This window comes from Aulonocara stuartgranti (genome assembly GCF_965226115.1).
Source record: "Aulonocara stuartgranti genome assembly, chromosome: 7".
NCBI classification, from domain to species: domain Eukaryota; kingdom Metazoa; phylum Chordata; class Actinopteri; order Cichliformes; family Cichlidae; genus Aulonocara; species Aulonocara stuartgranti.
This window is the reverse complement of record NC_138945.1, coordinates 38,519,869-38,537,863: the sequence shown is the minus strand read 5'-3', so window position 1 is coordinate 38,537,863 and position 17,995 is coordinate 38,519,869. Positions and strand designations below refer to the sequence as shown.

The 17,995-nt window shown below is 41.5% G+C and overlaps 2 protein-coding genes across 8 annotated transcripts in view; one reads left to right on the top strand and one right to left on the bottom strand.

The window, feature by feature from the left end:
- Positions 1–100: 100 nt before the first annotated feature.
- Positions 101–11,285, bottom strand: cUnh18orf54 (chromosome Un C18orf54 homolog). 7 transcript variants are annotated; one of them, XM_082541649.1, is made up of 16 exons: positions 9,449–11,285; positions 9,134–9,299; positions 8,823–8,958; positions 8,249–8,408; positions 7,958–8,125; positions 7,442–7,541; positions 7,291–7,351; positions 7,038–7,215; positions 6,641–6,732; positions 6,288–6,396; positions 5,172–5,264; positions 4,917–4,971; positions 4,775–4,826; positions 3,813–3,974; positions 3,612–3,685; positions 101–1,179 (listed from the first exon to the last, which is right to left on the bottom strand). In XM_082541649.1, exons 3-16 carry the CDS (start codon positions 8,955–8,957, stop codon positions 1,023–1,025), a joined length of 1,596 nt encoding a protein of 531 aa, XP_082397775.1. In that variant the 5' UTR covers position 8,958; positions 9,134–9,299; positions 9,449–11,285; the 3' UTR covers positions 101–1,022. The 7 variants fall into 7 exon arrangements, with proteins under 7 accessions (XP_082397775.1, XP_082397778.1, XP_082397776.1 ...); XM_082541652.1 differs by having other exon boundaries at positions 9,176–9,299; XM_082541650.1 differs by having other exon boundaries at positions 9,134–9,226.
- Positions 11,286–11,674: 389 nt separating this feature from the next.
- Positions 11,675–17,995, top strand: part of mbd2 (methyl-CpG binding domain protein 2) — a 31,864-nt gene continuing 25,543 nt past the window's right edge. The window contains exon 1 of the mRNA XM_082541664.1: positions 11,675–12,328. Within this exon, the coding sequence (XP_082397790.1) occupies positions 12,216–12,328 (113 nt within the window). The 5' untranslated portion in view covers positions 11,675–12,215. The remainder of the gene's footprint in view (positions 12,329–17,995) is intronic.

The window sequence follows — 17,995 nt, the reverse complement described above, 5'->3', positions numbered from 1 at the left end:
ATGCTTTTTTCCCAGCTCTTCTTCTGTCTGCTAACAGTTTTTGGGTTTCCATTTGGGTGGAGCTACAAATTGGCATCCTTTTTAAAAAAAAAGCCATATCTGACAATTGTAATTTTTATTCAGTTACGACACACATTTACCGTGTCACAAACTTTTTCCTCCCTCTGCAAAAAAAACCCAACAAAAAAACAACAACTCAAGCAAAAGAGACAAAAAACATTTCTTCAAATCTTTCTGCTTCTTTTTTTGTTAGTTTCTATGATATTCGACAAAATCAGCAAAGGTTGTTAATTTTGGTGACTTTTAACGTTCCCTGATAAAAAATGCTGTGCAGTCCCAGATAAAGATAGACATCTGAACACCCTGGTCCCCCCAACCCATGGCTCAATACTTCAATTTTCAATCCACGAGTCTTGAGTCTTCAGAAAATCGGACTGGATTGTCACAGTAGTACACGTTGTGCTTCCACGTGTACATCTTTTCTACAGCAAAAGCAATTTATTGTAGTTTTACCTGCAAGGAACTGAAAAGCTATCACTGACAACAGCACTGATGATCTTTCTTCCCTCTGGCTGAACACTGCCCGGTAACCTCTTCATTTTCAACAGGAATGAGTGTGTGTAAATCTTTATGGCACCAACAGTCTGTCTACAAACAGAATGAAACCCATCAATACAAAACGGTCTGTGCACCAACAAGCATCAAGCCCATCCATCCATACTGTTGCATTCACAAACCCCTGAGACACATTCAAAATATAAAAGATGTGGCATGTTTTTCTCGTCTCGGAGTCTGTCCTTCACGTTTTCTTCTCTTCTTTTAAATTATCGCTGTGTTCTGACTCTTCCTCAGAGTCTGAGAAAGAGAACAGTCCAGGAAACTTCCTGACTCTAAAGGTTTAGGGTATAGTTTAAACTGAGTTGTATTAGTGTTTAAAAAATTGCACTTTCTTATAAAAAAAATACACAAACACAGTGCAGATACTATTGAGGCTTTTGGCACAGCGAGCTTCCTTTGAATGTTCAGTTTCTGGAGGGTTCCTGCTGAGAACAGACCAGTCTGTCGACAGATGAGGACGAGTAGCGCCCCTCGTCGTCGTCCTTCTCTTCCTCTGTCGCTCTGTGTTTCTGTCTGGGTTCTTCCACCAGCATCTTCAGGCGGTTCAGATGATGCAGAGCTCTGAGGAGGAAAAACATGCATGCTTTACTCACCCTAAACTGGAGTCAAACTGATGTACATACTGTGGTGGTGGATGAAGATGCGTTTAATGTCACCCAAGTTTTTGAAATCTTGTTTTTGAACTATTGGGCTTAGAAGAAGAGGGTGAGGATGAGGAAGAGGAGACCCTATGGGAATGAAAGTGCAGGTGTGTTCTCCATGGATGAGGACTCTGTTTCTCGGGACTGTGAGCCACCACCACCTCAGCTTTCTGAATGCCAACATGAGAACTGAGGGCTCTGAAGGACACCGGATGACTTGTCAGTCACTAACTTACATCCTGTTTTATGATCCTTCTTTTACTTCAAATGTAATAATCACTAGGGCTGTTCGATATAACGATATATATCAGGTGACGATATAAAAACGTCTATCGTTTCATATTGCGGAAAAATATAATGTTTACGGCAATATTTTTTCATCGTTTTGATGGTCATTGTAGTGGTTATATTAATTTGTTAAAGTTCTCTCTTTCCCTTATATTTAATATAACCACACTACGGACGGACAAGCGACTGTTTTTACACGTTGTCGTTAGCAACCACGACGGTAAAACAATGGCGTGGCTCCGCCATCCGCTTGTTTGTTTTGCATATTAACCTTTCCACAATAAAGCTCAAGATCCTGTTGAGACTTTTCAAAATAAACTAAATCCCATGAAAGAGTATGGAGTGTTTACGGATGAGAAGCAAAAAAGAGCCGCCAGGTGCTAAAAAATAAACCTTAGACTCAAACGTTAGAACAGGCTTTTCCCCGCAGCACGCCGTGTAATAAATACTCACAAAGAAAACGCGGCCGTTACAACTTATGTCTAAAAATGTATAAATTCATGCATCGGCTAAAAGTCATAACTCCAGGTACATGACGCCCAGCTGAAAACACTTCATGCAAGTCGAGCTGCCCGAGATTCACAGAATTTACAGAAAATGTTACATTTTTGTGATTTATATCGTTATCGGAATGATAGATGTCTTATATCGGGATATGAGATTTTGGTCATATCACACAGCCCTAATAATCACATTTGACTCAGTAAGACTTTAAACTAGCAACAGAGACCATAAACTCATCGTGAAAGTGTTTACTAATGCTGGGCAGACACGGTGCGATTTTTGGCTCATTTTGAGCCGATTTTTCAGTCGTGCAACCGTTTTGGGGATCGGCCCGAGTTTCGCCTTCATCGTGTGTCGTGCATCGCGTAGTATACGTGGGGTAACAGAAGCGATTAACACCTCACGACCAGCTCCCAAATAATCAATCGCTTGGTCGTAAGAAAATCAAACCTGTTTGAAATCCTGTCGGCCGTCGTGAGGGTGTCACCGCAGCCTCTCACACTGCGCACGCACAAACACAGAAATGAAAGTGAAAAGACAGAGTAGCACAGCAGTGCAGCGTGTGATCTGGACACAAGCGATGGAGGCACAACTTGTAGAACTTTGGAAAGCTCATCCGAGCCTTTTCGATGTGGCCTCACAAAATTATCACGACCACAACAACCGTGAAAATAATTGGATGGACATTGCTGATCAATCCCAGCTGCCTTATCAATGTTTTTCATTAGCAATTTAGCAAAGTTGACGGTGGTGGTGTGCGTGTCTGTGTGAGTGAGTGAAAGACAGAGAGGGAGAGTGAGCGACAGATTTTCTGTTATAACCTTCATATTATGGACGCACAGTGTAAGCACTCAGGTCGCATCAGAGCATAGAGCATAGAGACCCTGCAACGTGACCTACGAACTTCTAACCCCTGCGAGTCAGTCGTGCAGTTTGAGCAGGAGCTGAATAACGCAAAATCCCACAGTGTTTGCCCAGCTTAAGGTAACAGGTCAAGTAAGATGTTGGGTCACTTTCTCATAGACTTCTACAGACTCTGACTTGTTTCAACAGCCATAGATGTTGCCCCCTGCTGGCCATCGGAAAAACGCAGGATTCACACCCAGAAGCTGACTGTCTTTTATCTAAAATCTGAAAGTAGAACAAAAGGACTTATCTTGGAGTTTTCAAAAATACATTTTAATTTATTATTATTATCATCATCATCATCATCATCATCATCATCAACATCAGTAGTAGTAGTATTGCTTTGCATCACCAGTGGTTATTCGGCCCATACTCACTATGAGTTACTAAATGTCACTGAGTTTCTAGTTGCTGGCTGCCACATCATTGCTAGTTGTTTCCTGTGTGGACCCCCCTTTGCCTTACAAGACAGGATGGCATTTGATTTCTTGACATAGTTTCTAGTGACGTTTTGAGTAAAATAATGCTTTTAATTTTTGCCTGAAGCAAAAGTGGTGTCTTTGATGCAGTTGTCTTTAAACTGTAAGCACAGGTTATCAGTCCAGTCTCCACATTCTTTCTAAAGGGATAAATAACTTGATCGGAGTCAGTTACCTCTCTAGTGATGGTCTACCAGGAAAACTCTGAAGCTCTTGCAGCTCCTGCAGCTCTGCGTTACCAACAGACCACTGCAACACAAACAGACTCTTAATAATTTAAATCTTGTTTCCTTAAACGTTAAACTCAGACACAGATTAGCATTTTATTATCCACTTTTTCTAAAGATCTGTATCAAGCCAGCCTGGCTCCTTGTACCTGTGTTGCTGATGTCAGCAGCCACTCTGAGAGAGTCAGAGCTGCTGGTGGCTGCTGTTGTCGCTGAAGCTCCGCCTCCACAGCCTGCAGTCTGAACAGCATCTGTTTCAGAGCCTCCACCGGACCAGGCTGCTTCCAGATGCTGTTTTCATGACTCAAATCCTGGGAGAGCACAAACAAAAGGGGGATATTACAAACAACACTAGCTTCAGAAACAACTGTTTTGCCAGTAGATGTAGAGAAGGCCTTCAACTGAGTTGACTAGCACTCATTTGTTCAGCCTTAGGAAAAAAAAACCTGACAACTGGGCTGATCTGGTTTGTAAAAACCCAATAGGCTATCACAAACATTCTGCAACACATGTATGATCACACCAGCGAATCAACTGAATAACAGTGGGACACAATGAGCACAAGCTAATACTGTATACAGATTATGTGATACTTGTTTATTACAAAATTACACAAGTTAGCTCAAGTTATTACAATAAAACCGAAGCAATCAACACAACTACTTTTTACATGAGAAGGGCCACAACTTTTGAAATATTACAGTTTCATTTGGTAGAAAAAAATCACATATTTAGAGACACAAATTGTGCCAATGATGGAATATGAATAAGTTCTCATAGTTATGTGACGAAAAATATTTACAACCCATCCAAAACAGAAATTCAGAATTTACTTTATAAGACCCCCAGTGCTAAACGTATATTTAATAGGTAAATTATTGTGTTTAAAAAGAAAAAACTAATATTGCCTAAAAAGCCTTTAAATTCAACCAGTCTAATGTGAATACAAAGAAAAACTACTGTAGTGAGTCAAACAGGCTCACTGCAGTAGGAGGCCTTGTCCACTGACCTGAAAGGTTAATGTGTTTCACATCTGGGCATCACTCAGGAGACGAGAATAAATGAAAATCACACAATTAGCTGACATTGTAGAACATGACAGTAAACCTACCTCTGCTCCCCTGTCAGTCAGCTCCTCTGTGCAGCCTCCTGTTGCTGAGTCTCTGCAGGGTTAAAATGCCACCACATATATGAGTCTGCGTGGAGTTGCAGCAGATCATAACACACCAGAAGTGTAAATGAGTCTTACTCACAGAGGACAGTGTGAGGGAGAATGGTGCAGCAGCTCCTCAGTTTTCACAGGACTCACTGACAACAACAGAAACAAAGAACTGATCGGATACCTGCTTCATTTCTAGCTTGTTGGTAATAAGTTAAAGTCTGCTTAAACAGTCACAACGAGAACCAGACACAGCTGTGCTTTAAAAAACAACAACAACAAAAACTTTGGTATAAGTGTTATTCAGTGTAAAAGACTTCCTGCTCCTTTGAATGAATCCCGGTTTTACCTGGATCTGCAGGACTCTCTGCTTGTCCAGAACTCCGAGACAGAGAGTTTAACACCTGGTCCGCCTTCTGGATCAGAGACTCGATCCTGTTGTCTGACAGGTGGGAACACACATCAGAAACAAGTTTAGCAAAGAACAAAAACAACAACAAAAAAGAGAAAAGTTTAAAAGAGTGAAAGGTTGTCATAGGAGGTGTGGTTGAAAGGGGAAAAATAAGAAAATAAGACTATATGAATTGAATTTGGCCAGTCTCATGTTCAAGAGGATCTTCTCTTGTACCTCTTGACCACGTTCTGTACAGCTGCTAGTTTTAGATCTCTGTTTAGTCCCAAGTTCCAGAATTGAGTCAGTCCCCAACAGTTCTCTGACCTGAACATCTGAACCCTGTTTGTGCTGCTGGAGCCTTTTGGAGCATCTAATATGGCTGCTGTGCAGTTAATTGTATGAACAGATTGTCTAAGAACACTGGGGTCTAGTGAAGGTGAGTGAAGAATTGAATTTGGGTGTTACTTGGCACTAATTAGCAGCCATCTCCGTCAGTGTGTGTGATGCACTCATACACTGATATCTGAAATGTGGTGACTTCAGGCTCTAAAGACAATATGTTGGCATCTGAAGCAATAACACCTTCAGAATACAGAATCCAAACCCAGTTAGTGATGTCATTGTGATTATGGCCTTCCGTGATATGCAATCAATGAGTAAAGAATGACTAAACAATATTCAACAGTGCAATAATCCAATGTAATGTATTTTTTTCGTCGACTCTAGGATTAGTTTGTTTTTCAGAGCTGAGTATTGTCTGTTATTAGTCCATCTATCCATCAGCCCAAGCAAAGAAGCCCAGTCATTTTAACTCTTTGCTTTACATGATTTTAAACTTTTTAATGACCTGCAGGAACCCTGATTTGCCTCTGTGATGGTCACTGGGTCTCTTTTGTGCGTCAAAGCAGTAAACCTTTAACTGTACTTTAACTTTAATTTATATTTTCTGAAAGTCACACGAATAGAGATCGGAAAGTTATGTTTGTGGTGATTTACAGAGAACAATTCCGGACCTATTTTGTTTACACCTCGAATTTTTAACATTACATACTCAAAGACTTGTGTTTTTACCTTGGTACATGTTCATCACAACGTCTGAGCTCTTCCTCTCTGTAGTGAGCAAAGAAATCTGTTCAGCAAACTGAAGCCTCAGGTCTCTGAGCGCCTGCTGGCTGCCAACCTAAGCACACACAGAGAAAACCTATTACTTCATCAACTGACCGATGAAGCTCTTTTTCTGCCTTTGGGACACACATGTGACAGAATGTGGTTTATTTAGAGCACTTGACCACATCATAAGGCGTTCTTTAACACACAAAGAGTCCAGAGGAAAGCACAGTTCCACAGAAGCTCTACAGTCTTCATGAACAACGAGAGCAGCAGGACCATACAACTGACAGTTGCGCTGCAGCTGCTTCTCTCACCTCTGCAGGTGTCTGGTCAGGATCTTCATCTTTCTCCAGGTCTGCTACCCAGGATGGAGCTCTGGTTCTGGGAGATCCAGGTGGGAGAACGTCTGGAAAAAACAAATATGACCCTTTCAAATAAACAGAAAATAGTCATAGTTTAATGGTGAAATTACTTCCCTGGGATAGACTCCACCCACCCAGTCCAATATCAAATTCAACATTTCCCCTCACTAGATCAGTTTTAAAAGCTCATATTTATGACTCTACCCACTGATGGGCTGCTTAATATAAAATAATAAAGAATAACCTATTAATAGATTTATCTTTAACATTAATAATCACAATCTGTTAAATGATGATGAAATACTATGACATCTTGGAAGGTTTGTGCATATGTAGTCGAGGAAGCTACCGTGGTCGTCCCACAGATCTGACTGTGCAGGCGGCTCGCTGAGGTCACACCCCTGGAGCCATGCTGGGTACTTCAGGTCGGGCACACTGGTGATTCCCGAACAGTCCAAGTCAGCCTTGTTACTGGTGAACCAGTGAGGGAGGTGGAGCGACGAGGATACCGGGGCCTGCTCTGATCTCTGAAAAGGGGAAGCAACTGTGTTTATGACACTGCTACAGTCTCAGAATAATCCAGAAAAGACAGTGAGGGTCACCTTAAAACTGCTGATGTGAGCACCTGGTTTAAAAGTGGCGGCCCTCGGCCTGTCTCTGCACCTAGGGAGGAGGGGAAAGTAATAACCTATAACTCAGATCGACCAGGAAATATGCCTGGTCGATCTGAACGAGAAAGGAAGCAGTTCAAACCTGGAGCTCCTGGACGTCGTCGGTGGAAGAGAGTGATGGTGGAGGAGTCTACAGGTAGATGAGGGGCAGGTCTGGGAGGCTGCAGGCCAGGACAGGAGGTCTGGACCAGCAGAGGAGAGGAGTGAGGCAAAAGTCATCACTTCTGTTATTACTGAATCATCTATGGATTATTTAATGTTGATTATAGAGTCTGAGCTGCAGAAGTTATGCGTTTAAAGGCAGATGCCAGGATGTTTTTAGGTAAAAGTGGTGGATTTAATGACATGAATGAAGACTACATTGTAGATGTTTTTAATGAACTGGTATAAGAGCAGATTCTTGATTGTCACATTTAAAAACTTCAGACTGAGAAAAATGGTGAGGGATGCATTTACTTCCAGCTCCACATTTTCAGTCTTGGACTCTACGAAATCACAGATCCCTACTCTTAATGACATCATACAGATCAAAGAAAACTAAAAAATGTACAAACACGTGTTTAAGAGTTTAAAGGTTGAGTATGAAATGTGTAAAAACCTTGGATGAAGGCGGTGGTGTGGGTGATGGGCATCGAGCCGTCGAAAGGGACGGACAGCAGTTCATCTGTTGTCATGGAGTGTCTGTCCCAGTTAACGCGGTGATGGAGGGGGCTCACGGGGAGGTTCAGGAAGTCTAGCTCTCTCTCGGTCAAACGCTCCCTAAGAACTGAAACAAAAAGAGAAAAATGCAATGTAGATGAATCACTCAGATAACATAAAACCACAGAAGACATAAAAAGCACCAAGATATATCAACGTTATAAGATACCTGACCCTCAGCAGGACCTACCATCTTTGTTTCTGAGCGTGCCCACTCTGTGCCTGCACGGAGTGGAGGGTAGGTTCTGTGGCAGAACCAGCTTTCCAGTCAACGACGAGTCGCGGTTCTGACGACTCCTCTCAAAGTCTTTGATGTAAGCGTCCAGAGCCGCCGAAGCCGAGTCATACTCCTGCAATCAGACAGTAGTGTAGGCTTCCTGTTTTAAAATCCTCATCACTAAAGTTTTTGATAAGAAAAGAACAACAAATTTCAGACTTTTTAAAAATGTTTTCCCTCTCACATAAATGTTTGAGTTATCTCTCATACACCTCTCACACACTTCCTCATGAACTTCACATGAATTTACTCTTTTCTTTTAAAACAAATTCACATATTTTTTTCTGAATTTACCAGTTTTTCCTCAATGTTTTACTGGAAAATGAAACAATTTTAAACTCTGTCACAATCAAAAAGAGAACATCATCATTTGTCAGGAGAGAAGCTCTCCTGATAACACCCAGAACAGAACCCAGAAACAGATAAAATAACAAAGGGAGATTTCTTCATTCTGTCCATTCCTGCTGTGGAAAGTAATCCCACCCACTCTGTCTTTGTATCTGAAGCTGGTGTCGTGTTGAGGAGGCAGCAGGCTGCTCCTCAGGTAACCTGAACTGGATAGTAGGGAGGTCACCGTGGACTCTGGTGACAGAGAGTGGCCCAATGGACCGCTGTACTCCATGCTGTCAAAAAACAAGAAGAGTACATTTTAAATCGCTAAACGTCGAGGGAATAATGGTTAAAATGTTTACAGAGGTGTTAAAACTGTTATCAGCATTTGTTTATTCACAGCTGACATGCCCAATCAGAGCCATGCCAGCTGTGATTTAAACCTTCCACAAGTAGGCGTGGAGCTACCTGTGCAAAAGCAGCTGTTTGAGACGTTAGAAAGCTAACCACCTTGCGGAGTATGTGTCAGGTTGTTGTCAGTGATAGCTTTGTCGGTTTTCGCTTTAAACGGGACAGTAAAGGGCTTTCTTTAGACTGCGTTTGTTTGCTAGCTTGCCTTTAGCCGAGCTCTGAGCTATGCAGCAAAAAACCCCAAAAACATCGAACAAAAAATAAACTAAACAGACCGTTACATGGCAGATTTAAACCCCATACGTACAGCAACAGTTTAGTGTTTATACAGAGTTTATAACGTGCTACACAAATGTTTCTGGCTCAACGTACTCACAAATGTCGCAAAAGTTTTCTCACTGATGTTAAAGTTCAACTTAGCAGCGCTGCTAGGGTGTTAACGGAAATCTTAACCAGGCACTTCCTCAAACTTCCTGAATCTTTATCAAATAAAACAAATATAAAACACTCATACTTCTACTCCGAAATGCCTCCTTTTCACTGTACTCCGTGCCCAACCCTTTTGCGTACACTGACGCTTGCAAATTCAAAGGATCCCGGGTAAAGCTAGCTCACAGTTAGCCGAAGCCACTTCCGGTACCCGGCAGACGCTGCCACCAAACTCTGTTAAAAGAATCTGGTCATTAATAATAATCATAGTATCGGTAAACACATGCTTCATATATAAGTACGGTTTACACAGTTAAGGTGTGTTATGATCTTAAGAAAGTTTCGGTGTCTGTTACAGACAGATTAATATGTTTAACTACCGCCATCAGTGGCTTATCGTGATGCAGAAACATGGTATACATGAGTGAAAGAGCAAATAAAGTTTACATTATATTAGAACGCATAATCGTTTGTGTGTGTAAGATATGCCGAATTTAAAGATGAACTCCGTTGAGTTATGAAAACAAGTCCACGTGAATGCCCCCAAAAAAGAGAGAAAAATTGTCTTGTTTTATTTCTAAAATTCAATTGTAAGAAATTATTGCACTGACGACAGTATAATGATTTGGTGTCACCGGAATTATTATTATTCCCCTTCTTCCGTCTCTGAGTGCGCCACGGTGTCTGAGGAGGTGTTAGTGAGAGCAGGGAAAGGAGAGGAGACACTGTTGAGACTGGAAAAACAGCGGTCAAGACTCCCACACAGAGTTGAAATGTGTGTGTGTGTGTGTGTGTGTGTGTGTGTGGGGGGGGGGGGGGGGGGGGGGATTATATACAGTTTAATGTTGGGATTAAATTATTAAATTGAGATAATTGTGATAATCTACCCACCACCACCCACCCACACACACACACACACAAGAGCTGAAAAGACAATATTAACACGACACAACAAGAGTAATAAAAATAATAATAAACTAATAAAGCTTTCGAATATCACTGGTAGCAGGACTTAATTCCTTCAGATAACTTATTAATGTGTTGTTAATTTACTGGACTAATTAAAGTACATCTAGCATATAACCATTTTAAAAACATCATGCTCATTTTTTGTTTAAAAAAACCATTTTGTTGAAATTCACCAATTTATTTATTTATTTATTTGTGTATTTATTTCGGGGGGCACCATTAATTTATACTAAAAGGCTGCATATTTAACACCCTGTTTGTTCTGTCCTGTGATAACTTCATAAGCAGAAGGGCACGTCTTCCTTTTCATCACTACTGGTTTAGTTACATTGTAAAAAACCGTTTTTACAAAAAAATCCGCTTTCACTTCTTTCTCAGAGAGAACTGTAGGTTAGCCATGTTGGGACGACCAAGTATTTTTCCGGGGTTCCTGTCTCTGCTGCAGGCCCCTTTAACCCAGAGTTTGTGACGTCAGTGAGCCAGGAGGTGTGGGGATGTTGAATAACACAGAAAGAGGGATCACTCCCCCTGAAACTGCAGGCACCAGAAAGCACCAGCATAACATGTCGACACAAACTTATCGCATAGACGAAAATATAAGGCCATCTGGGAAATTAAAAAACAAACAAAAAAACAACACGACAAAAAACAAGTGTAAGCAGAGGTATTTTCCTCTTAAAAGGAGTTCTTCCTCCCTAATTGTTGCCAAATACCACTCATCAGAAATCATCTGATTATTGTGTTCTGGCACCAATCGGGGTTGGTGTCAAAAGACGTGGATAGGGTAGATAACCAACTTTTTTGCCTCTTAGTGGACCAACCAGAGGACAGCCTGCCCCTCTCTCTGCTCGACCATGAAACAGTTCCAGATGTCCGTGATTCATTTTTGGGGAGTGAATGTCTATAGTCTAAAATGTGGAATCAAAAATCAGTGGCTACCTCCATCTTTAATATGCAGTCTATTGTACTCCCATAGTGCCATGGTCGATTAAGTTGATCAGACCTTGCAAATATTGGGTTATATGTTTCCATGACGAATTCAGTTCATGGTTGTTTATTTATTTATCTATTTTTGCAAAAAAAATTATGACTTTCAAATAATATTCAATTTTATTTTGAAAACAATAATTTATTATTATTATTATTATTATTATTATTATTATTATTATTATTATTATTATTATTATTATGCAAACGTTTACAGGTTTATTCATACCTCAGACTATAGATTGATAGAGTCTGTTTCACCTAAACTAACACCGAGTGAGTGTTCTGATCTCAAGACGATCTCTGGGGGAGTGTGTCTGTGCGTGTGAGCGTGCGCGTCTGAGTTTAATCGCGGTGTGTGTGTGTGTGTGTGTGTGTGTGATATCTCAGACGTCACAGCCTGCCGTTGGTCCAGTTCAGTTCAGTTCAGTTCAGTTCACTTTAGATCAGATCGGATCCCCGGATAAGCCGTTGCTTCTCTCAGGAGGTAAACTGAAGTAAACCCGGACCTGGAGGCGGTTTAACCCGGAACAGCCCGAACCGGAACACTGTGTTTGTTTCTGTTCGACCCAAAATAAGCAGCATAAACAAGCAGGGCGGAGGGAGTGTGAGAGCCACCGTTAACGTAACGTCCGTGACGTCGCTCCGCTGGTTTTTCACCAGCACGCCGCGCGTCTGGGGGGTCCACGCCGGGATTTACCAAGTGATCGATTAATCCGACAGGAGCCTGAACCGTGGGATCGGTACACGCGCTATGATGGAGAGAAAGAGGACGGACTGTCCCGCTCTGCCGCCCGGTTGGAAGAAAGAAGAAGTGATCAGGAAGTCCGGGCTGAGCGCCGGAAAGAGCGACGTCTACTACTACAGGTAGCCCATCACACTAATCGATCAGTGGTTACACAGCAAACCGATAATCAGTCAGCAGTTCGGCTGTGGTACCAATGCTGACTCTGGACTGTTTGTGAGCTCACCTCTGTTCACACTCAGTGGACCAACCAGAGGCTCGGCTTCAGTCTGAGAAGTTACAATGTAGTGCACAGTAGCAAAGTAGCCAATCAGAATTCATTCTTAATAACAGCATTACAACAATGTAACAATGTCTGTATGACCAGAGTTGTGGCAGCAGGGGGCCAAGAACAGCTGGATGACCGAAGCAAGCCAAACCAAAGTGCTTGAACATTGGTGGGAAGTTCATCCAGATATTGAGATTACAGTGGACACACCTCATACCTCCATAAATGTGCAATAAGAGCAAAAATGAAACCAATAACGAAAACTAAAAGAAACCCTGCAGTTTCTCTAAAGTCCACCTGAGGCAGACTTTCAGAGTAAGTCAATTTCCATAGACTCCAATATTAAAATGTCTGACTTGAACGTGTTCACAGTTTTCGTTTTTAGAACTTACTCATTTGGGTTTTATCAGGGCTTAAATATAGGTTTCAAGGCCTCACGTTTGTCAGCTCATTTGACTCTTTAAATTGAACCTCTCTATTTATTCTTTTGATCCCATTAATGCCAGTAAATGACAAATAAAATGTCTTTTTGTGTGGTTAATTGTAGTGACAGACCATCCACACACACATACACACAAACTCTAGTTTTGACAAGTGACGTTGTAGCTTTTAGTCAGTTAAATAGAAATAGTAAGCATCTGCTATCTAAATCCCAGAATGTTGATTAATTTAGTCTGACTTTATTAACAATACACTTGCATAACCACCATTGCTTAACAATGAATTGTCATGACCGTTAATGGCCCTGAGTACTATTCACAGAGGTGGCCGTTACCTTTTCACATAAGCTGCCTTCTTGACCTCCTTAAGTAAAAAAAGGGGAATGACAATCTTTGAGCCAAAGAGGGAATCTAAGAGGACATCTTTCAGTATTGTTTAGTGCTGTGATTGCAGCCATTCTCCAACTCTCAGTGAGTAGTACTCGTGGTCATTGATTAACTGCTGTGACAATTTGCATATGAATGAGCATGAAACTGATCTGATCTGCTCATTGTTATGCAATGGTGCTGGTTTAGATCGTTATGCAGTTGTACCGTTTTTAAACTGGGGGAAACCTGCAGAATGCTGAGCCTGGAGTCACTTGGAAGAACAAGTTTCTCCCACTGAAAATGTTTGGTTCAAACAGTGTAACCAAGTTAACATTAGCTGGTAAGTTAGCACTCCACTCCTTGACATGTCTAGCTCCAAAAAACCCGAATGGCGGTGGACAAAATTCTAACACTGAATCTGCAAAATATGTCATCCAAAATGGTAAATGGACCTGTTCTTATATAGCACATTTCTACTCTACTTGAGGACCCTCATTTGCCCATTCACACCCATACATCTATGCTGTTTTTTATATAAGTGCTTTCTGTCAAACATTTACATTTAGATTGATGGAATTAGTATGCATCATGAATGTTACAACAAAGGTGGACGATATGCCTGGTGCTCAGTAGTTGACTTTCTGTCGGACTCTGGGACCACGGCGTTGCATTTTGTAGCCATTTCCATTGTTGCTGTGTTTTCTGGGGCTTTTTTTATATTACAAATTTCCTTTTTGATTTCAGTGAATGAGACACTCTCCTAACTCATTGAGTGTCGGCACAGACTAGCCAATCGTTGGCCTGCAGTTTGACGACATCACATTTCAGTACCTACTTGGTTCGCCTTGGAACCCCGGCCGAGCAGGTCTATTTGAGTAGAAACTAATGGAAAAGGGGCTATAGTGGTCACCTTTGATATACAGTCGATGTATAAATTGTTTTTGTAACTGTTTCTTTATCAACCTTAAGGAGAGTCTGAATCTGAAAATGTATCATGGTGTCTCGCTTCAGTGCCACTTGTACATCTATTTAACGTCTCCTGACAGCCACATGACTCCCTTATTGACATATGCTGGGTAAAGAACAGCATGTTGCACTGATACCAGCGGGCATCGTGTAAAGCTATTATCTCCAAATGCTGTACAGTAAGATAACCACTCATTCTAGCTGGGTTAGGCCTCTCTCCTGATGTTGTCAGAGGCAAACTACTGTTGGAAATGTCCATAACACTGAGGATCCTGTCCCTGTGCCCAGACAGCCAACCGTCTGCTTCATAAAGCTGGGAAACGTAAAGCTGGGTGTGCCATTTGTGCTGCTGTTGCCTGAGTTAGCTGGAAGAGACTGTGGAAGTTTCACTTCAACTTTCTATAATAGCTTTTTAAATAGCCTTGAAGACAAGCACAGCAGCTGTGACGGAACTGTGTCCTGTTCAAATAATAGACTGCAAGATGAATTTTACTTTCTGTGTTTTGTGTAAAGCACATTTAAACACAGCTTTCATGGACCATAGTGTTGTATGAAGTATGCACATTCATATACACACTCATGTCATTACATGAAAAAGTAAAAATGGACACAGAATACAGAATTATCAAGCACCAGCACCCAGCAGTGAGCTGGGGAGGTCTGGGAGTAAAGGTGGATTCTGACCTGACTTCAAAGCAGAGATGGAGGTCACCTTTTACAGCAGGTAATAACTGATTCCACAAACATGGAGCAGTGCCTGCCAAAGCTCTGTCACCGTTTTGTTTGAGGTGTGACCTTGGGACATGTAAGCGATCTTTACCAGTGGATCTGAAAAATCAGAGGACTTGAATGTAAATGAATGAGGCTGGTGAAGTGGGGCTTTAGAAGAAATCAGTAGGTGATCTCGGGTTTTCCTGGCTCAAAATGGGTCTTTAGGGGTGAGTAGGATCACATACATTTAAAGGCAATGGCTCTGTGTTATCTTACAGAGCACAAATCTCTGCATTTCCCCTGTCACTTAGGCTTCAGTTTTTTTTCCTAATTTGTAATTTCAGTATATTACATTTTGTTTTCGTTTCGTTGTTAGTTTTTCGTTCGCTCTGATTAGTGTAGATTTATTTTGAAGAGGGCGTACATTAAAGGTATTTTCTGTAATTATTCAAATGTAAATATTTCACCACCAGGGGCCAGACCTCAAGAGGCCTGGCTTTTTTCCCATGACGCAAGAGTGCACTCTTTTACCTGGTTAATTAGAAGTTAAAACGAATCCTTGTGCCGTGCGACAGACTGGCGACCTGTCCGGGGTGTGACCTGCCTCTCGCCTTAGGCCCACTGAGATAGGCTCCAGCTCCTCCCGCAATCCCAAATTGACCAAGCAGAAGAGAATAGATGGATGACTCATTGCACCATGTTGTGGTACAAGTTTGTATTGCATCAAAGTACAGTTCAGCCACAGTTCAGCTTGAGTTTATATCTCTTTTAGCACAACACATAAATGAGTGGGACATAAAAGAGTTACCAAAAATGTGTTGCATAAAGTATTTCTATCATGCTTTTTACTACTGCTACTACTACTAGCAGTGCTCTATGACACTGCAAATTTTACTGTCGCTGTATTTACTGTATTGTCAAGTAAACACAGGGCTGTTCTTGCCAATACCAATACTGATAGTGTTACTTTTAAGCTATAAAAGGTATCTGATCACTAAATCACTGTTATTCTGACTTTCCACCGGAATCAGTTACTAAAACAAAACAGAACACACTTTTTAGCTTTTCGTTTGTTTTCAAACTATGTTTTTTGGACATCTGGGATATAAAAGTGTCTGTCTCTAAAGCACTTTGGGTCACCTTCAGTTGTTTTAATGTGCTGTAGGCTATAAATAATAAAGATGTAACAGTCGATAAGAAAAGGTCAGACATTTTTCATACTACATATTCATTTCCTAAATAAAATACTTTATTTGCTGCATACAGAACATAGAGGATAGAAAGCAAGTATCGACCGTATTGGGCTAATATTGATCCAATATCAATACCAGCATATGTATTGATGTTATGAATATTTGGTGGCAGTTTCTTTAAATTCTAGTGATATCCTTTGAGAATTTTTGGATCTTTAGAATGATTTTGAACACAGCTAAAGGTCATGTTAGCTGGAATCATATGGTCACAAAACACACAAATCAGGCATCATTTTGCAAATGCATGTGATTGACATATGAAGGAGGACATGTCCATGCACCCTAATCACAACATCTCTGTGTTGTAGTAAATTATGAAAAAAAAAATCAGTTGAGAGTGAGATGCAGGGTCACTTCTATTTCACTGTTTCTGCACTTTTCTTGCCCCCCGCGCTTCTCTTATCCAGTAATGTGCATTCAGGCAGGAAAACCTCAGCGTCTGTGTCTCTCTGCCTCAGAAATACTCCTGCCTCAGCTCTTCTCCAGAGCAGATTAAAGTTGAGTTTGGAGCGCTGCTTGTTACGTTTTTCCTTTTTGCTCAGCATTCTGCGTCAGATCGCAGAGGAAGTTGCTCCTGGTGCAGCTCTGCGGCATCGTAGCCTTGCCGCAGAGCCGGTGGCTGTTCTTTACTTCCTGTTGATCTGCACAGCTTGGGCCTGTCACTGTAGCAGCTCAGAGACGTCTGAGCTCCGTCACATCCTGAAGGCTCACTTTCAGTTTGGTTTGAAGTGACTCATCACTTCCAGTAAGAAAACCAGTCACAACAGGTCAGTTTACTGGAAGAGCAGCAACGCCCTGCTGAGGCCTCTACCGGTTTCACAAACTCATGTTTATCAGGACCCTTTTTTTACCCTCCACACCCACACGGAATAATTTCAGGCCATAAGGAAACACAGAGTCTTTCAGTTATAGACCGTATAATATTATCCTGACTAACACTAGAGACACTCGGTGAAATGCTGGAAGAAGAGTAAAACTAACTCTTGCTTCTGTTGCTGCTGCCTATGTAGACACTAAAGCTGGTGCACCAGAAACCCAGGGTACGAGATGGTACAGGTATAATCAGAAAAGGTTTATTCCTAGGCAGACGAGGAGACGCCTCCTGTCCCTGTCTCTTCCCTCCACTGTGTTCGTCACGTCCCAGCCCAGCTTACACTGTGCACTGGAGTCTGTCGCTCGATGCCACCACTTTTATCCCATGGCCAGCCAGTCCACAGTGGATTAAACAATGTTTCCCCAATGTTTCACTGGCTCCCAGTGAAATTCCAGATAAAAACAAACTTGTTCTGCTCACCTTCAAGGCCATAATCTTGCTCCTCACATTTCTAATCTGTTAAGCACTACCTCTTCTGGCTGCTCACTTCGATCCTCTTTTTCTATCCAGCTTGCTGTGCCTCCTTTCCGCCTCAGCACCATGGGAAGCAGAGCTTTTAGCTGCTCTGCTCCCAGGCTATGGAACTCTACCCCCAGATATAAGAAACATTGGTTCTCTCCTCCAGTTTAAATCTCAACTCAAAACCCATCAGTTCAAAGCTGCATATTCATACCAACCCACTGTTTGTTCATTTTATCCTGTGCTTTTGTTTTTATTGTTCTTCATTTTGTCATTGTCCTATTATGTGTTCTATTCTATAGTTAAGTGCCCTTGGGTGTCTTGACAGGGTCTTTATAAATAAAATGTATTATTATTATTGTTGTTATTAGAAAATCACTAAAACATGCAATACAAACATTAGAATAAAATCATGCAAATAAAAACTACACTCACAAATAAACACTAAA